The 21,916-nt window shown below is 36.7% G+C and overlaps 1 protein-coding gene across 14 annotated transcripts in view; it reads right to left on the bottom strand.

Annotated features, from left to right (window-relative positions):
- The window catches only part of CCDC66 (coiled-coil domain containing 66), a 74,378-nt gene that overhangs the window by 26,298 nt on the left and 26,164 nt on the right, over positions 1-21,916 (bottom strand). For 9 of the 14 annotated variants that reach the window (XM_044384928.3, XM_044384927.3, XM_026501057.4 and 6 more), the window contains 6 exons: positions 21,300-21,431; positions 20,649-20,899; positions 20,344-20,428; positions 19,342-19,503; positions 15,709-15,853; positions 14,496-14,582 (listed from right to left, as the gene is read on the bottom strand). In XM_044384928.3, coding sequence (XP_044240863.2) covers positions 14,496-14,582; positions 15,709-15,853; positions 19,342-19,503; positions 20,344-20,428; positions 20,649-20,899; positions 21,300-21,431 — 862 coding nt within the window. The remainder of the gene's footprint in view (positions 1-14,495; positions 14,583-15,708; positions 15,854-19,341; positions 19,504-20,343; positions 20,429-20,648; positions 20,900-21,299; positions 21,432-21,916) is intronic. The other 5 variants (XM_044384930.3, XM_026501059.4, XM_048226508.2 and 2 more) reach the window with 1 other exon arrangement.

The following is a 21,916-nucleotide window of genomic DNA, read 5'->3' as shown; positions in this document are numbered from 1 at the left end:
ACCGCCTTCCCTCCCAACCCCCAGCAACCTCTCTACTTTCCATCTCTATGAATTTGTCCACCCCGCCCTAGACTCCTTATACGTGACCTATAGGATATTTGTTTCTGTGCACTCTTCCTGGACCCCATGCCCAGCTTATTTACTCAGCAAGATGCCTTGGTCATCCATGCCACAGCATGTTTCACAACTTCACATGATTCAGTCTTCTTTAAGTAGGCTCCACACCCAGTGTGGAGCCCAGTGCAGGGCTTGAACTCACAACCCTGAAATCATGACTTCAACTGAGATAAAGAGTCAGACACTGGGACGCCTGGGTGCCTGTCGGTTAAGCATCTGCTTTTGGCGCAGATCATGATCCCAAGGTCCTTGGATTAAGTCCCGCATAGGGCTCCTTCCTCAGCGGGGAGCCTGCTTTTTCCCTCTGCCTGCTGCTCCCCCTGCTTGTGTGCTCGTTTGCTCTCTGACAAATAAAATCTTAAAAAAAAAAAAAAAAGTCATACACTTAAACCTACCAAGCCATCTAGGCAACCCCAGATGATTCATTCATTCTTAGCATCACATAATAGAGACCATTTTTTAAAAGAAACGTTTCACAGGACTGTCCTGGCTTTCATTTAGAGTATACAAAAGCCATATATAATACCATCTTTATAGATATTTCTTTCTCAGCAAAAGTCTAATTTACATTTTTGGTATCAATGGTAACTGACAAAAAATTTTTCATCAAAAACAATGTAAAAAATTTAAGTGATTTTTTTTTTTCATAACTTGGTTTGAAATTAAAGTACATAAATATACAGGATCTGGAAAATATCCTTCCGTTGTTTGTTTGAAGTACTGGGAAAATGTCTTTTATACCTCCCTTCTTGGAACCAAATTTTTAGGGAAATATTGCTGATGGTTTTGTTTTTTGTACTTTCAGATCCATATGACTCATATACCATTATTTCCTGCCTGCAGACCACTGCTGAATCACATACAACATTGGAAAATTTTCCTCAAAAAAAAATTTCCTTACTTTCGATAAGAATAGCTATGAAGCCAGTTGAGCAATTCTACAAAAGGTTTTCTTTCACTCATGATTAAAATTTTAAATACACAATTAGCTAATGAAAAGTCTGTGCTGCACATTAAAAAAAATTAATAGTCCAGTTATTGCTCTCTTATCCTGGACACTTACTAGGTGTGCATTCCAGGCTACAGATACTCTAGGACCAATCCCTAGTAAGGCTGCCCAGCCTGCATCATTTTAATACTGGATTATCTTTTGCCACTCTATACCCACTTAACACCTTTTTCTACCATGACTCTCTGCCCTGGCAAGCAGACTGGTATGAACCATATCAATGGGTTCCTGGGTCCTCCAACTTTAGTCAAGAGGGTTCACAGGCAGATTAAAGGGAGGAAAACAAATGAAGTCAGGATATTTATTCCACTGTCTCATTCCCTGTGTTGACCTAAGGCTGACACGGTCCCCTTACCAAAGGTCACTGCTCCCCTCAAAGTTACCTCTAACACAACTTTTGCCTTCTAGGTTTTGGTAATCAGCTTAGCTGCTGCTAGCACCAAAGTCATAAACTATCTCTGATTCCCTCACACCCAGTTCTTTGGAAATGGTCCCCTTCTACATAAGCCATCTTGAATTACTCTATTTTGGGACCCTGACTGATTAAATTCTCTTATTTAGAGCTATTCAGTGATAATACACATAATTTCACTATCTTAAAGAATTATTTTCACTTTCCCCTTAAATAATGTGTAAGAGTCATATAATTCTGTTATTTATCTGGACATAGGGAAGGGACTGAATAAGATTCATCAAGCTTAAGAGCAAAGTATCATAAAATACCAAGAGCTCATAAGCAGAATAATTTTAGATAAGTGAGCAGCTTTCAGGTAAGTAACCCAGAGCTTCTCCCTGAGGTGCAATGGGTTTGAACCCTACACTGGGTACCCCAGCTTTGAAGATCTGCTCTTGAGAGAGGAGTTCCCAAAACATCTAGCTTTGAAAGCCAATAGGGCTCATGTCCATGAGACCCACAAAGCTATAGCTGAAGGAAAAAATGGCTATTCTGTGGACTAACTTGCCCCAGGGCCCAGCAAAGAGGCAGCCAATAGTACCCAGAGTTATTAATATAAGTAAATGAACTTCTTTCACATAAAGTGTTGGCCTAAGGGGCAGGCATCTAACTTACCACATATCTAGGGACTTACTGGGATACTATTCCAGGGAAATGAGGCTGGCAGGCACTACCTTCATTTAAAACTCTAAGCCTGGGTGCCTGGGTGGCTCAGTCGGTTAAGTGTCTGCCTTTGGCTCAGGTCATGATCCCAGGGTCCTGAGATCAAATCCCGCATCAGGCTCCCTGCTCAGTGGGGAGTCTGCTTCTCCCTCTATCTCTCTCCCCCTGCTCATGATCTCTCTATTAAATAAAAATAAAATCTTGGGGGAAAAAAAACCCTAGGCCTACCCTGAACCCCTAATAGGTGCTACCTTTCACCCCCCCCCCCCCCCACTCCAGCTGGCAGGTGTCTTCATGCTTTTCTTGTCCTACTTCACAGCGTCACTATCTCCCAGAGGGGAACTTTTATACACATCTGTTGCCCTGGATTTTATGTCATACCCTGGTTTCTGAAGCTGCTATGCAGTGGGTACCACTTGATCACCAGGCCCTGGAGGCCAGGGGGGCTTCTGCTTGTGGTTCTAGTGGACTGCTGCTGCCTGGAGGTCTGGCTTCCACACAGCCTGAATCTAAGTGCTTACTCAGATATCCCTCTCTAGTACACTGACTGGTCTTGCCACACACAACTACTGGGAGCTTTTAAAAATAAAACTAGCTGCATGGACTATCACAAAGGTTTGAGAGACAACCAAGAGCTAGGGTAGGGTTGAACTATAGGTTCAGTGCTTACATGAGGCCCTTCCTTCCATCCTGGCAGCTGTTTCATCTGATGCATAGAAAGCAAGACAGAGAATCGAACAAAATGAAGAAACCAGAGGAATATGTTCCAAACAGAAGAATAAGATAAAACCTCAGGGAAAAAAACCTTAATGAAACAATTTACCTAATAGAGTTCAAAGTAATGCTGATAAAGATGCTCACAGAACTCAAAAGAATGGATAAACACAGCAAAAACTTCAAAAAGAAAATATAAGTATTCAAAGTACCAAATATAAGTCACAGAGCCAAGGAATAGACTAACTGAAGTGAAAAATAAACTAGAAGGGTTCAATAGACTAGATGATACAGAAGGATCAGTGAACTCAAAGACAGCATAGTGGAATTCATCCAATCAGAGCATCAAAAAAATAAAAGTGAAGATAGCTCAAGGAACTTATGGGACATCAAGTAGAATAATATTCAAATTACATGGAGTCCCATAAGAGAAAAATGGCAGAAAACTTATTTGAAGAAACAATGGCTGAAAACATCCCTAACCTGGAGAAGAAACAGATATCCAGATTCAGGAAGCACAGAGAATTCAAAATTTGAAACACAAACCATCACTAAGATTCGTTATAATTAAAATGTCACAACTTAAAGACAAGAAGCATATCTTTAAAAAAGTGAGAAAAATCAACTTGATACCTGCAAGGAACCCTCAGAAGACAGATTTTTCAGCAGAAATTTTGAAGGCCAGAAGACAGTGGCTCAATATATTCAAAGTGCTGAAAGAAAAACTTCCAGCCAAGAATATGTTATGTGGCAATTATCATTGAGAATTAAAAGAGAGTAAAAAGTTTTCCGAACAAGCAAAAAATAAGAGTTCATCGCCACTAAACTGGCCTTAAAAGGAATGTGAAAAAACAAAGGGCGCTAATCAACAAAAAAAAAATGAAAATAAAAACTTCATTAGTAAACATTAATACAAAATAGAAGTAGTGGATTAAGCACTTATAAAGCTAGTCTGAAGGTTAAAACAATAAAGTAGTAAAAATTACCGTAACTGGAATAACTAGTTAAGGGATACAAAAAATAAAAAGATATGAGGTAGAACTTTAGAGTGCACTCAAACTTAGATTGTTACCAACTTAAAACAGACTTATAAATTATTGTAAGCCTAACGGTAACCACAAAGCAAAAACCTACAGCAGATACACAAAAGATCAAGAAAAGAATCTAATACTATTAAAATCATCAAAAGAAAGGAAGACAATAGAGGAGAAGAAAGGAACTAGAAAACAATGAACAAAATGGCAAGAAGGACACACCTGTCAATAATTCCTTTAAGTGTAAATGTACTAAATTTTCCAAATCAAAAGACATGCAGTGGGTGAATGGGTAAGAAAATTAGACTGCCTATAGGAGACTCACTTAAGGAACCACACAGACATTTTAATAAAGGGATGGGAAAAGATGTTCTATGCAAATGGAAAAGAAAGTAAAGGTAGCTACACTTCTATCAGACAAAACATAGACTTCAAAACAAAGACTGCAGTAATTATGACAAAGAAGGGCATTACATAATGATAAAGGGGTCAATCCAACAAGAGAATATAACATTTGTAAATATTTATACACTCAACACAGGAGCACCTAAATATATTAAGACAAATATTCACACACCTAAAGAGAGAAACTGACAGGAGTACAGTATTAGTAGGAGACTTAAAACACCACTTACATCAATGGATAGATCATCCAGACAGAAAGTGAAAAAACAAACATTAGACCTTCCATTAGACCAGATGAACCTCACAGATATATTCAGAACATTCACTCTAAAAGAAACAGAATACACACTCTTCTCAAGTACACAGGGGACATTCTCCAGGACAGATCATGGTAGGCCACAAAGTTAGTCTTAATAATTATTATTCATGCAAATTCAAATTACATCATGCATTTTTTCAACCACAATGATATGAAACTAGAAATTAACAATTACCTGCAAAAAACTGGAAAATTCACAATCATGTGGAGATTAAATAACATGCCACTTAGTCAATAGGCCAAAAAAATAATAAATGTCTTGAAGCAAATTAAAATGGAAATACAACATAAAAGCTTATGGGATGCAGTAAAAACAGTTCTAAGGGAAGGGAAATTTGATAAATGCCTACACATCAAGAAACAAAATCTCAAATAAACATAACTTCCAATCTCAAGGAAAAAGAAGAACCACCAAAGTCAGTAAAAGGAAGGAAATATCAAAGATCAGAATGGAAATAAATGAAATAGAGACTATGAAGACAACAGAAGGTATGAATGAAACTAAGCTGTTTTTTTGAAAAGATAAAACTGACAAACTTTAGCTAGAACCTTCAAGAAAAATGAGAGGACTCAGAATGAAAAAGACATTACAACCAATACAGAAATACAAAGGATCATAAGACTACTATGAACAATTGCACACGAACAAATTTGACAACCTAGAACAAATGGATAAATTCCTAGAAACATACAACCATAAAGAGAGAGAAAATCCAAACAGACTTATTACAAGTGAGGAGAATCAGTAATAAACCTCTCTAGAAACAGAAGACCAGGCCCAGATGGATTCATCGGTGAATTCCACCCTACATTCAAAGAAGAATTAATACAAATCCTTCTCAAACTCTTCCCAAAAATAAAAGAGGAGGGAAACACTTCCAAACTCACTTTATGAAGCCAGCATCACCCTGATACCAAAATCAGAGAATGCTACAAGAAAACTAAATTACAGGCCAAATTCCTCAACAAAATAGTAGCAAACAGAATTCAACAATACATTAAAAGAATTATACACCATGATCGAGTAGGATTTATTCCAGAGATGCAAGTATGTTGCAACAACTGCCAATAAGACATACAACACAGTAACAAAATGAAAGATATAGATCATATGATCTCAACAGATGCAGAAAAAGCATCTGACAAAAATTCAACATCCATTTATGATAAAAATTCTCATATAATAGGGTATAAGGGAATATACCTCAACATAAGACTATGTATGACAAGAAAATAGCTTACATAATATTCAGCAGTGAAAAAGTGAAAAGTTTTTTCTAAGATCAAGAACAAGACAAGGATGTCTATTTTCCACACTTTCACTCAACACAGTACTGGAAGTCCCATGGCAATTAGGCAAGAGAAAGAAAAGGCATCCAAGCTGGAAAGGAAGAAGAAAAACTATTTACGATAACATCTTATATATATAGAAAACTCTAAAGACTCCACCAAAATCTGTCAGAAAAAACAAATTTGATAAGGTGCAGGATATAAAAATCAATATACAAGAATCTGCAGTGTTTCTATACACTAAAACTTAGAGCAATTAAGAAAAAAATCCCACTTGCAATTGCATCAAAAATAAAATACCTAGGAATAAATTTAACCAAGGATGTGAAAAACCTGTACAATGAAAAACGATAAGACATTACTAAAAGAAACTGAAGAATACATAAATAAATGCAAAGACATTCCATGCTCACTGACTGGAAAAATTAATATTCTTAAAATATCTGTACTGTCCAAAGCAATCTGCAGAGTCATTGCAATTCCTATCAAAATTCCAATGGCATTTTTCAACAGAAATAGAACAATCCCAAGATTTCTATGCAAACAAAAGACCCTAAATAACCAAAGCAACTGTGGGAAAGAACAAAGCTGGAGGCATCACAGTACCTGATTTCAAACTACATCACAAAGCTATAGTAATCAAAATAGTATGTCACTGACATAAAAACAGACCCAGATCAAAAGAACAGAACAGGGTGCCAAGAAATAAATCCACACTTACACAGACAGTTAATTTACAACAAAGGAGCAAAAAATACACAATGGGGAAAGAACAGTCTCTTCAGTAAACAGTGCTGGGAAAACTCGACAGTCAAATGCAAAATAATGAAACTGGACTACTATCTTATACTATACACAAAAATGAGCTCAAAATAGATTAAAAACTTGAATAAAGGACCTGAGACAAAACCCCTAGAATTGAAAACATAGGTAGTAAACTCCTTGACATTGATGTTGGCAAAGATTTTTTTAATCTGAGTCCAAAAGCAAAGGGAACAAAAGTAAAAGTAAACAAGTAAGACTGTATCAAACCAAAAACATTCTTCACAGCAAAGGGCAAAGGAAACCAACAAAATGAAAAGGCAACCTACTAAATTGGAGAAAATATTTGCAAATGATATATCTGATAAGGGGTTAATATCCAAAATACATAAAGAAATCATACAATGCAATAGCAAAAGCAAAGATACAATCTGATTTTTAAAATGGGCAGAAGATCTGAACAATTTTCCAAAGAAAACCTGCAGATGGCTAAGAGCTACGTAAGAAGATGCTCAACATCACTAATCATCAGGGAAATGAAAATCAAAACCACAGTGAGATATGGCCTCATACCAGTCAGAATGTTGAGTATCAAAAAGAGAAGAAATGACAAGAATTGGCAAGGAGGTGGAGAAAAGGGAACCCTCATGCCCTGTTGGTGGAGGTTGTAAATTGGTAAATTTCCACTATGGAAAACAGTATAAAGTTCCTCAAAAAATTAAAAGAACTACTACCACGTGATCCAGCAATTCCACCTCAGGGTATATATAGGACACTAACTCAAAAAGATATATGCACTCCCATGTTCACTGGAGCATTATTTACAATAGTAAAGACATGGAAGCAACCTAAGTGTCAGACAAATATAAAGAAAATGTAGTGTGTGCACACACACAAAAGAATATTATCCAGCCATAAAAACAAATGAAATCTTGCCATTTGTGACCACATGGATGGACCTTGAGGGCATTATGCTAAGAAAAAAAAGAGAAAGAAGAATACCATAACGATCTTACTTATATGTGGAATCTTAAAAACTATATATATATACACACCAAACAAAACAAAACAAAACAAAACCACACAGATGCTCATAGATAGGGATATTTTTGCCAAAGGCAGCAGTGCGAGGGGAAGGAAAGGCAAAATGGGTGAAGAGTCACAAGGTACAAATTCCAGTTTATAAGTCATGGGGATGTAATGTACAACACAGTGACTATAGTTAATAAGAATTCCACAATTAAGAGAATAAATCTTAAAAGATCTCATCACAAGAAAAAAATTTTGTAACTGATGGTGATGAATGTTAACTAGACTTACTGTGACCACTTTGCAGCATACACAAATATAGAATCATTATGTTACACACCTGAAACTAATGATATATGTCAATTATCCCTGGATTTCAAAAAGCGAAAAGTTAAAGGGATTTCCTGGATCAATCAAAATAAAGCTATTAAAAAAAAATTTCCCAGGGGCGCCTGGGTGGCACAGCAGTTAAGGGTCTGCCTTCGGCTCAGGGAGTGATCCCGGCGTTACGGGATCAAGCCCCACGTCAGGCTCCTCCACTATGAGCCTGCTTCTTCCTCTCCCACTCCCCCTGCTTGTGTTCCCTCTCTCGCTGGCTGTCTCTATCTCTGTCAAATAAATAAAATCTTAAAAAAAAAAAAAAAAAAAAAAAATTTCCCAGAAAGATACGTAAAAGATTGAAAGGATTCACAGTAAGCATGGAGACCTATAATAATGCCCAACATGGGTATTACCTTATCACATTTTTAAAAAATCAAAATAAACACATGAGGGTGCTTGGGTGGCTAAGTTGGTTAATCGTCTGCCTTTGGCTCAGGTCATAATCCCAGGGTCCTGGGACTGAGCCCTGCATCTGGCTCCCTACCCAGTGGGGAGCCTGCTTCTCCCTCTCCTGCTCACCCTTCCCCCTGCTTGTACACTTGCTTGCTCTCTCTCAAATAAATAAAATCTTAAATAAGATGAACACATGAAAAAATGTTCAACATCATTGGTCACTGGGGAAATGTAAATCAAAACCACAATCACATACCACTTTATAACCATGAGAATAGTAAGTGTAGGTGAACATGCAAGAGAAACTGCATACAGTGCTAATGGAAATATAAAATGACAGAGTTTGGAAAACTTTTACAATTCCTCAAATGCTAAACATACAGTTATATATGACTCAGCAATGCTACTCTTCTCTCCCAAGAGACCTGAAAATATGTCTTACATAAGTTCTGTATTAGTGTTCATAGTGTATCTTTAATAGCCAAAAAGCAGGATTAACCCAAATGTCCACCAACTGATGAAGGAATAAACATAATGTGGTATATGCATAAAATGGAATATTATGCAGTGATGAAAAAGAATGATGTACTGCTACATGTTACAACATGATGAGCCTTAAAACATTACACTAAGTGAAAGAATCCAGGCACAAAATACCACATATGGTATGATTCCAATTTATGAAATGTCTAGAATAGACAAATCTAGAGTAACAGAAAGTAGATTAGTGGTTACCTAAGACTGGAGACAAGGGAGAAGATGGAGAACGACTGCTGATGAACACAGGGGTTCTTTTTGGGGGTGATAAAAATGTTCTAAAATTCATTGTGGGGATGGTTGCATAACTCTAAATAAACTCTAATTGTACTCTTTAAAAAAACACTGCATCATAAGTTTTATTTGAGCACATTATAGATGACAACTTCCTTCTTCCTGGGGAAGGAAACAGTCATCCAAACCTGGGAAGCACAGAGAACTCCCATCAAACTCAACAAAAGCCCACCAACACCAAGACACAGCACAGTAAAATCTGCAATATACAGAGGTAAGGAAAGAATCCTGCAAGCAGCAAGGGAAAAGAAATCCCTAACCTACAAAGAAAGACAAATCAGGTAGTAGTAGATCTCTCCAAAGAAACCTGGCAGGCCAGAAAAGAGTGGCTTGATATATTCAAGGTGCTGAAGGGGAAAAATATGCCGTCAAGAATACTTATCCATCAAGGTTGTCATCTAGAATAGAAGGAGATCAAGAGCTTCCCAAACAAAAACTAAAGGAGTTCATGATGACTAAACTACCACCCCACAAAAAGTATTAAAGAGGACCCTTTACGTGGGAAAGAAAGACCAAAAGCAACAAAAGCTGGAAAGAAACAGAGAAAATCTCCAGAAACAGCAACTTTACAGGCAATACAATGGCACTACATTCTTATCTATAAATAATTACTCTGAATGTAAATGAACTAAATGCCCCAATCAAAAGATATAAAGTATCAGAATGGATATAAAAAAACCACACACACACCCCCATCTATATGCTGCTTACAAGAAACTCATTTTAGACCTAAAGACACCTGCAGATTGAAAGTGAGGTGATAAAGAACAAACTATCATGCTAACAGAAGTCAAAAGAAAGCCAGAGTAGCCATATTTATACCAAACTAGATTTTGAACCAAAAAACGTAACGAGATAAAGAAGGGTACTATCTCATAAACAAGGGGTCTAACAACAAGAAGATCTAACAATTGTAAATATTTACGCCCCCAACTTGGGAGCACCCAAAGATATAAATCAATTAATAACAAACATAAGGAAACTCAGTAATAGCAACGGGAGACTTTAATACACCACTTACAGCAATGGACAGATTAAGCAGAAAATCAAAAGGGAACAATGGCTTTGAATGATACACTGGACCAGAGGGACTTAACAGACATATTCAGAACATTTCATCCTAAAGCAGAATACACATTCTTTTTGAGGGCACATGGAACATTCTCCAGAATAGATCACATACTGGATCACAAATCAGGCCTTCAACAAAGTACAAAAAGACTGAGATCATACCATGCATATTTTCAGACCACAATGCTATGAAACCTGAAGTCAACCACAAGAAAAAATTTGGAAAGACCACAAACACATGGAGGTTAAAGAATGTCCTACTAAAGAAAGAGGAGGTTAACCAGGAAATTAAAGAAGAAATTTTAAAAAATGCATGGAAGCAAATGAAAACACAACAGTCCAAAACCTCTGGGATGCAGCAAAGGTGGTTGTAAGAGGAAAGTATACTGCAATACAAGCCTACATCAAGAAGCAAGAAAAATCTCAAATATACAACCTAACCTTACACCTAAAAGAGCTAGAAAAGGAACAGCAAATAAAGCCTAAAGCAGCAGAAGAAAGGAAATAATAAAGATAAGAGCAGAGATAAAAAATAGTAGAAAAGATCAATGAAACTAAAATCTGTTTCTCTGAAAGAATAAAACTGATAAACCCCTGGCCAGACTTATCAAAACGAGAAGAGAAAGGACCCAAATAAATTAAATCACAAATGAAAGAAGAGAGATCACAACCAACACCACAGAACTACAAACAACTATTACAAACAATAGTAAGAGACTATTATGAAAAATCATATGCCAACAAAATAAGCATCTGGAAGAAATGGATAAATTCTTAGAAACATACAAACTGCCAAAACTGAAACAGGAAGAAAAAAATTTGAATAGACCCATAACCAGCAAAGAAAATGAATGAGTAATCAAAAATCTCCCAAATTCAAAAGTCTAGGGCCAGATGGCTTCCCAGAATTCTACCAGACATTTGAAGAAAAGTTAATACACATTCTTCTCAAACAGTTCCAAAAAAAGAGAAATGGAAAGAAAACTTCCAAACTCATTCTATGAGGCATTACCTTGATTCCAAAACCAAAGACCCCACCAAAAAGGAAAATTATAGGCCAATACACTTGATGAACACAGATGTGAAAATTCTCAACAAGACACTAGCAAATCAACTTCAACAGTACATTAAAAGAATTATTCACCATGATCAAGTGGGATTTATTCCTGGACTGCAGGGATGGTTCAATATTTACAGATGAGTCAACATGATACACCACATTAATAAAAGAAAGGATAAGAAACATATGATCCTCTCAACTGATGCAGAAAAAGCATTTGACAAGGTACAGCATACTTTTTTGATTAAAACTCTTCACAGTGTAGGGATAGAGGGAACATACCTCAATATCAAAGAAGCCATATACAAAAAGCCCACAGCAAATATCATTCTCAATGGGGAAAACCTGAGAGCTTTTCCCCATGGTCAGGAATACAGCAGGAATGTCCACTATCACCACTGTCGTTCAACATAGTACTAGAAGTCCTAACCTCAGCAATCAGACACCAAAAAGAAATAAAAGGCATCCAAATTGGCAAAGAAGTCACTCTCACTCTTTGCAGATGACATGATACTCTATGTAGAAAACTCAAAAGATTCCACCCCAAAATTGCTAGCACTCATACAGGAATTCAGCAAAGTGGCAGGATATAAAATCAATGCACAGAAATCAGTTGCATTTCTATATACTAACAATGAGACAGAAGAAAGAGAAATTAAGGAGTCAATCCCATTTACAATTGCACCAAAAGCTATGATACTTAGGAATAAACCTAACCAAATAGGCAAAGGATCTGTACTCAGAAAACTACAGAACACTCATGAAAGAAATTGAGAAAGACAAAGATATGGAAACACATTCCATGCTCGTGGACTGGAAGAACAAATACTGTTAAAATGTCTATGCTACCTAGAGCAATCCACACATTCAATGCAATCTCTATCAAAATACCATCAACTTTTTTCACAGAGCTGGAACAAATAATCCTGTAATTTGTATGGAACCAGAAAAGACCCCAAACAGCCAAAGCAATCTTGAAAAAGAAAACAAAAGCTGGTGGCATCACAATGCCAGACTTCAAGCTCTTATTACAAAGCTATACTCATCAAGACAGTACGGTACTGGCACAAAACAGACACACAGATCAACAGAACAGAATAGAGAACCCAGAAATGGACCCTCAACTCTATGGTCAACTAATCTTCAACAAAGCAGGAAAGAATATCCAATGGAAAAAACACAGTCTCTTCAACAAATGGTGTTGGGAGAACTGGACAGCTACATGCAGAAGAATGAAACTGGACCACTTTCATACACCACACACAAAGATAAATTCGAAATGGGTGAAAGACCTAAATGTGAGACGGGAATCCATCAAAAGCCTAGAGTAGAACATAGGCAGCAACTTCTTTGACCTCAGCCATAGCAACTTATTAGACATGTCTCTAGAGGCAAGGGAAACAAAAGCAAAAATGAACTATTGGGACTTCATCAAGGTAAAAAGCTTCTGCACAGCGAAGAAAACAATCAACAAAACTAAAAGGCAACCTAGAGAATGGGAGAACATATTTGCAAATGATGTGTCCAAAAAAGGGTTAGTATCCAAAATCTATAAAGAACTTATCAAACTCAACACCCCAAAAATGAATAATCCACTTAAGAAATGGGCAAAAGGGGCGCCTGGGTGGCTCAGTCACTTAAGCGTCTGCCTTCGGCTCAAGTCATAATCCTGGAGTCCTGGGATCAAGTCCTGCCATCGGGCAGCCTGCTCAGCAGAGAGCTGCCTTCTCCCTCTCCCTGCTGCTCCCCCTGCTTGTGCTCCCTCTCTCTAATAAATTTAAAAATCTTAAAAAAAAGAAAAAAGAAAAAAGAAATGGGCAGAAGACACGAACAGACATTTTTCCAAAGACATATAGATGCCTAATAAGCACATGAAAAGATGCTCAACTTCACTCATTATCAGGAGAATACAAACCAAAACCATGATGAGATACCACCTCACACCTGTCAAAACGGCTAAAATTAATGGCACAGGAAACAACAGATGTTGGCAGGTATGTGGAGAAAGGGGAACCCTCTTACACTGTTGATGAGACTGCAAACTGATGCAGCCACTCTGGAAAACTGTATGGCGGTTCCTCAAAAAGTTAAAAACAGATTTACCCTATGACCCAGCAATTGCACTACTAGGCATTTACCCAAAGGACACAAAAAATACTGATTCAAAGGGGCAGATGCACCCTGTTTATAGCAGCATTATCAACTATAGCCAAAATATGGAAAGAGCCCAGGTGTCCATCGACTGATTAATGGATAAAGAAGATGGTATATTACTCAGCCATCAAGAAGAATGAAATTCTGCCATTTGCAATGACCTGGATGGAACTAGAAGGTATTGCGGCACCTGGGTGGCTCAGTCAGTTCAATGTCTGCCTTCAGCTCAGGTCATGATCTCAGGGTCCTGGGATCGAGCCCGACATCGGGCTCCCTGCTCAGCGGGGAGTCTGCCTCTCCCTCTCCTCCCTCTGCTTCTCCCTTCTGCTTCTGCTCTCTCTCTTGCTCTCCCTCTCTCTCAAATAAATAAGAAAAAAAACAAAAACAAAATGAGGGGTTATAGAGGGAGGTGTGTGGGGGAACGGGCTAAATGGGTAATGGGTATTTAGGAGAGCACTTGTGATGCACACTGGGTATTATATGTAAGTGATGAAACACTAAATTCTACATCTGAAACAACGTCACCATATATATTAACTAGAATTTAAATAAAAACTTGAAGGAAAAAAAAAACCCAAAACATTGCATTGTATCCTTTAAAAGGTTAACTTTATGCTATGTGAATTAAGCCTCAATAAAACTGTTACAGAGAAATTAAAAATCAAGAGATCCCTTTATTTTCTAATTTTTATTGAAAATTTTGGTGAATTCATTTTTAAACAGAGCTCAATTCTAAATTGATCTTAATTCTAACTGTGATGTTAATTTTAAGTAAATTTTAAACCAAATCACAACTTTTAAACAAATACCTGTTTGTACAGCAGTATCCTTTTTGGGAGAGGTTGCAGAATTGGTACATGTATTCTTTTTACCACTGACATCATCCAAGCCATGTCCTAAATTTGAAATGTTGTTAGTAGATGCATTATATTCCACTTTTATCAACTGGCAAGAGAAATATATTATCCAACATAATGACAGTTCAGAAAGAGTAACAGAAAGTATGTGTAGCAGCAACTAAATACACACAAGATTTTTAGTGCAATCAGTGTGAACACTGCAATAAAAATGTAAAAGGGCTATCCTAAAGTTTCTTACAAAAAGTGACCTGCATTTTTATCCCATACTGAATACAGGGGGAGATCACTTCATAGATTTCTCTAAAAAAACTGGGCAAAAAAAATATACATTTTACCTACTGTAAGCAAAACATAAGAAAATTTATGTAAAATGGGAAACAAACGCAGAAGAAAAATTATTAAATTTCCTTACTACTTACAGCCCATTGACAAGTCCTTGAAATAGACAGTGACATTCCTCTAGGAACTCAACTGCCTGGATGTTGACACTTTGCTAAGGGCAAAAGGCAATCTTAGCCCAACCCCCACAATCCTGTAAGTCTACTTTAAGATAAAAAAAATTCCTTCGGAAACTTCCTTTATCTCTACCGCCGTCCCGGCCCCCGATACATGTTGACAATCATCCCCCAATCATATGATCCACTGATATAATCTGAAGGGTCTCATAACTAAGGTTTTATCAGACAGTAATAAATGACCTTTTCCCAACAATAGCTAGGCCCCTCAAGGTCCTGGAAACCTTGCTTTCAAATTCCTTAGAAACTTACACTGTCCCTAACCCTGCACAACTTGAAAGTATATAATGAGCCACTCCTCATGACCCTAAGTGCTGCTCTTTCTGCCCACAGGTCCTGTCCCCGTGCTTTAATAAAACCACCTTTTTGCACCAAAGGTATCTCAAGAATTCTTTCTTGGCTGTCAGCTTTGAACCCTAACATCTTTCCTATATCGTAAAAGATTATTGGGAAGTGTAACATTATTTAATTCTGCTCTTAAGGCAATTTCCCAAATAAAATAAGCATTATGAAGTTACATTAGTTCAAGGTCTGAAATTCCTTAAACAATATTCAGTCAACAGGCGTGTTAAAGGTATTAAAAAGAGGCAGTTATTTAAAATCCTCTTCAAAAGATATTATAAGTAAAATTCTAGTGAAGTGCTTACCGCCAAGATTTTTAATCAATCCAGAAGTGTCATGTCCCTTTTGAGCCAGTTCTCGGATTCTCTGTTCTTGTTTCAGCCTCTGTGCTAGCTCCTGTGCTCTCTGCATCGTCTGGAATAGCTCATTTGTCTTGAGAGTCATGATTTCCTGTTAATATTGAAGTGCACAAAATTATTAAATATAATCATCAAACACGTATAGACTTGACTACTCTGAGCAGATAAGCTCCTACTATGTGCCAGGCGCTATTCAAGATACTGGGAGAACCAGTCAACAGGGCAAAGTTTCTCGCTTTTGGAGCTTACATTTTAGTATCATATTCTACAGCTGTATTAGACCACAAATATAAGAACTCTTTTTACCCACTGAAGTTTATAGTAATAGTTTTCAAAGTTTCTAAAACCAGTGGTCATTTCCATCAGAATTCCATTAAGATTAAAAATAGATTATTAAGAGGTAAAATACAAGGTTTATGGCCATTTCTTGCAATTCAAACAAATGATCCTTTGACTTTTTCACGTACATAGTTATTTCATAGGAGTAGTTGGCTCAACCTATTCAACATGACGAAATTAAACCCAGACCATCTGCTGCTTCATCAGCTAAGTGTTGAGTGAAGGCTGAAAATGGGAAATATCAAGAAAATGCAGACTCTGGGCTCCATCTCCCAGGGCCAGGGGAAATGCTCTATGCTCTACTCTAAACCTCACAAATCCCTGGCAATCACATGTCATTGTAGGATTTGCTCATGTCAGGTCAGCTCAAACATGGCACCTGACACAATCATACCTACGCTGCGTGTACCATTTAATAGAGATGTTCTCCTAGCTAACCAGGTATCTACTCTTTTTTAAAAAGGCTCTTATTTAGCACACAGGAAAACTCTGACACAGCAATAAAATGTATCATCAATCCCAGCCAATCACAGCAAATATATGCTCCTGTTCACTAATGGATACAGACAGAAAGGCCAATCATTTCTTTTAACACATCTAGAATATTTATTTATTTATTTTTTTTTTTTTTAAAGATTTTATTTATTTATGTGACAGAGAGACAGCCAGCGAGAGAGAGGGAACACAGCAGGGGGAGTGGGAGAGGAAGAAGCAGGCTCATAGCCGAGGAGCCCGATGTGGGACTCGATCCCGGTACGCCGGGATCACGCCCTGAGCCGAAGGCAGACGCTTTAACGACTGCGCTACCCAGGCGCCCCTACATCTAGAATATTTATTAAAAATCATTGCTTAGAGGGGCGCCTGGGTGGCTCAGTCGTTAAGCGTCTGCCTTTGGCTCAGGGTGTGATCCCGGCGTTCTGGGATAAAGCCCTGCATCAGGCTCCTCCACTGGGAGCCTGCTTCTTCCTCGCCCGCTCCCCCTGCTTATGTTCCCTCTCTCGCTGGCTGTCTCTCTCTCTGTCAAATAAATACATAAAATCTTTAAAAAAATATATACATATCATTGCTTAGAAAACATTTCAAAATGAAGCACATGGATAACTTTTGTCCTGTACTGTATTGGCCTTTCTTAGCAGAGGAAAAAACCCAAGCAATACAGCATTTGTGAAGCAATCCCTTAAAATAATTAAACCTTCTCTAGCTTTTCCCTTTCATTCATAACCTTTATAAATGCAAAACTTCAGTGTTTCTGCATACACCTTCAAAATTTCAAAATACATGCAAATGTTCAACTTCTGATTATTTTTCCTTTAAAAATACATCCATTTTTATTCTATAATGTTATTTATAATATAAATACTACCATGTTCATGGACTGAAAGTATTATAATGTCTATTCTACTCAAAGCAATCCACAGAGTCAATGTAATCCCTATCAAAATACCAATAGTATTTTCCATAGAACTAGAACAAATAATCTTAAAATCTTTATGGAACCACAAAGGACCCCAAATAGCCAAAGCAATTTTGAGGAAGCAGAACAAAGCTGAAGGTATCACAATCTCAGATTTCAAGTCATATATGCTACAAAGCTAGTACTCAAAATAGTATAGTAATGGCACAAAACAGATCAGTAGAAGAGGACAGATGGCCCAGGAATAAAACCATGTTTAGATGGTCAACTAATCTATGACAAAGGCGGCAAGAATATGCAATGGGTAAGACAGTCTCTTCAACAAAAAAGGCTGGGAAAACCGGACAGTTACATGCACAAGAATGAAACTGGATTTTCTTCCACCATACACAAAAATAAACTCAAATAGATCTAAACTGTGAGACCTAAAACCATAAAACTCCTTAAAGAAAACATAAGCAGTAACCTCTTGGACCTCAGCCTTATCAACGTTTTTTTAGATCTGTCTCCTCAGGCAAGGGAAATAAAAGCACAAATAAACTGTTGGAGATTACATCAAAATAAAAAGCTTCTACACAACAAAAGAAACCATCCACAAAACAACACAACAAATTACTAAATGGGAGAAGATATTAGCAAACAATAAATGTGAAAAGGAGTTAATAAACAAAATACACAAAAGAACTAATGTAACTCAACATCAAAACCCCAAATTCATTTTATTTCAAGACAGAGAGCATGAGCACATGAATGGGGGAGAGGGGCCAAGGAAGGGCGGATGGAGAGAATCTTAAGCAGGCTCCACATTGGGCTTCATCTCACGACCCAGTAAGCATGACCTGAACTGAAATCAAGAGTCAGACACTTAACCAACTGAGCCACCCTGGTGTCCCCCCCCCAAAATAATCTGATTTTTAAAAAAGGGCAGGGGACCCAAACAAACATTTCCCCAAAGCATACAAATGGCTAACAGACACAGGAAAAGATGCTCAACATCACTAATCATCAGGGAAATGCAAATCAAAACCATAATTATATCATCTCACCCTAGTCAGCATAGTTAGTATCAAAAAGATTAGAAACAACAAGTGTTGGTGAGGATGTACAGAAAAGGAACCCTCCTGCACTACTGGTGGGAATGGAAATCAGTATAACCTCTGTGGAAAACAGTATGGACCTTCCTCAAAAAATTAGAAGTAGATCACATGATCCAGTAATTCCACTACAGAGTATTTACCGAAAAGAAACAAAAGATATATGCACCTGTACGTTTACTGCAGCATTATTTACAATAGCCAAGATATGCAAGCAGCCCAAGTGTCCATGAGCAGATGAATAGATAAAGAAGATGTGGTATATACAAAAAGTAGAGTATTATTCCATAAAAAAGAATGAGATCTTGCCATCTGCAGTAACATGGATGGGCACAGAGGGTATTATGCTCAATGAAATAAGTCAGATGGGAAAGACAAATACTATATGAAGTCACTACATGTGGAATCTAAAAAGATAAAATGAAAAGCAAAACAAAAAACCCCAAACAAACACAAAAAGAGACCCACAAACCAGTACCGGGGAAGCAGGGGTTAGTAAATGAGGGAAGAGGAGTGGGAGATACAGACTTCCAGTTATGAAATGAAGAAGTCATAGGGATAAAAGCTACAGCACAGGAATACAGTCAATGGTACTATAATATTGTGTATGGTATGCTTGTGAAGACAGCATAACATACAGGACTCTTGAATCACTGTTGCTGTACACCTGAAACTAATGTACCACTGTGTGTCAACTATATTTCAATAAAAATTTTTTACATATATACTTACTTCCTTTTGTTTTTGCTTAAGTATGTCTTGTTCATACTGTTTCTGCATCTCTTCTCGGTCCCGTGCTAAGCGACGCTCCTCTTCTTCTTCTTCCTTCTTTCTTTGCTGTTCTTCCAGCTGCTTCTTCCTGCGTTTCTCTTCTACCTGAGCAGTGATGGCTTTCTAGTTATAAATCATAAATCATAAAAAGCACTGTCACAAATTTAAAAAACCCATCTGAAGCATTTGTATTTCTAAAATAAGTTTATCAGTAGCAGATAATATATAATATAGTATTACATATATAAATAAAGTTAAAATGTCAAATTTCCAATGTATTTGTCCCATCTCTCGTCTGTCAAATTCTACATGATTTTCTTTAACCAGAGGAGGGCTGTTAGAAGAAGTAATTCAAAAACAACTAAAGAAAAAAATCTCAGCACTTAGCATAGTGCCTGGTAAGTAGCAGTCGTTCTGTAATTCACTTACTGATTAAGACTAACAATATTAATTAAACTGAATTCTTCATGTATCAGAGGTTTTAAAGAATTATTCAGAATTTTAAGTCCCTTTAGTGTTAGACTAAAATTAGGAGAGAATTTTAATCTTAGTCTCCTTTCTTATATTATCTGCTAGATTTCTCAATCAGAATTCTACTTCAATGCCCTATATAGTTCCCTTAAAAGAACTAATTCTCATCCTAAACGAAATTCAGAAGAACTAAAAACATGAAAAAAAATAACCAGTACTAACTTTAGATTTAGTGCCATTTCATATATACAACTTACACAACATTAAAGACCTTCTCTTCTGGCAGGCTGTACTATGTGATACTGTCTGGTTCTCAGCATCAGTATAATTTTAATATTAATGCCAGCTGGAGTAAGAATTAGATTCATCACAGGACTGGAGAGGGCTTGTGCTGTACATTTATATTAGAATTTTAATTTCCATTTATTTAGATATCCACTGGCCATGACTAATACTTATTAATGCAAAGAACAGTATTTTACAATGCAATACCTGATGTTCTAACTGTTTCTGTCGTCGCCTGTCACGTTCTTCGATCTGAGCTGGATCCAAGAGAGCAGTCATAGAACGGAGAAAGCTGGCAAGACAGACACTTTAGCTATTCAAAACTCCCAAAAGGTAATTTTAACAAGATGCTAAATTATTTTTGTTTCAGATATATCCACTAGTCACTTCTACTTTAAAGAAAAATACCAAACCTGAAATCAATTAACACATATTATAAATATAACCACAGTCCTTTTAATAAAGCACACAGATTTTCTTAAACATTAATAAACACTGAAAAATAAACTTACTTTGTTTTCTGACTATTTGCCGTGGTTATATCTCTAACCGGTTTTGCTATATGCTCCTCCTCTGAAGGTTCGACCTGGCTTCCAGTTGTAGGTGTATAAACACTGCGGAGATCAGCCAGTTCCTGAGTGTCCGGAGAGACACAGAAGTACTCTGGTTGGTTGTGTGGTGACCGAGAGGACATTTGAGATTGAGAAGCAGGATAGTTCTTTAATGAATCAAAATGCATTGCCCATCTGTCATGTTCCTCACCCTAATCATGATAAATAAGAATTACTAAGAATTTTTCCAATTGTTCTCATGTATAAAGTCCTAAATGATAATCAAACACAATTTTTAAAAATCACCATAGAGCAGAATAAGCATCATAAAAATTAACGGAGCTACATTCTTTACTAATTCCATATCTACTTAGATAACTAACATGAAGAATATGAGAAATTCAAAGAATAAGGAAATTCCTAAAAAGTTATTTTTAAGAAACCATGCAAAATCATTAACTAAATGCAGTCAATAAAAGGTTTACAAGAGCAAATGTGTAATAATTTGAATACTGTAGTCTTGTCAAATAGTTTTAGGATACTTTTAGGTTTATGATTAAAGACTCAAATTATTTTTTCCCTTTATATCATCCACATAAATTTATAAGTTACCTTTGAAGATGTAATTTTTCCCTCTATTTTTCTTTGCCGATCATCTTCTATTTGCTTATTCAAATCTTCAATCCATTTCCTCTGCTGTTCTTGTTTCAAGGCACTGAAAGGGCGCTCCGGTGGTAATGCTTCCTAAACAACAGTCATCAAAACTATCTACAGTGGAGCTCTCTTTTTCTAACCACTTTATAAATCTTGCCAAAAATTTATACAGATTTAAGCAGAAAGGCATTTATCTCTAAGAGGAACAATAACTGTAAACAAAAAAATTTGAGTTATACAAAAATTAAACATGTATTTCAATTTTCAGAATATTTGTAACATATACTAGTAAAGAACAAGGAACTAAACGTAAAAAAAAAGTAATTTTCTAATGAAAAATAAATCCTTTATCTAAAATAATTATAAGATTTTTCAAAAGTCTATCCTAATAGTTTTGTTTACACTTTGAAAGGAGTTACTGATAATTTACAATAGATGAATATTGTTTTACATTTGGCTTCAGAATACAACAAATGTTGCCTTTGGACCAAGAGCCAGAAGGATGTAAGGGAGCCAGTGGTTTTCTCTTGAATCATGATGTCTTTCTAGGATATCCCTCTTTTCCATTCAATAAA

Source organism: Ursus arctos, unplaced genomic scaffold, assembly GCF_023065955.2.
Source record: "Ursus arctos isolate Adak ecotype North America unplaced genomic scaffold, UrsArc2.0 scaffold_14, whole genome shotgun sequence".
NCBI lineage: Eukaryota > Metazoa > Chordata > Mammalia > Carnivora > Ursidae > Ursus > Ursus arctos.
Note: the sequence above shows the minus strand (reverse complement) of the source record. Positions and strands in the feature narration are given on the sequence as shown.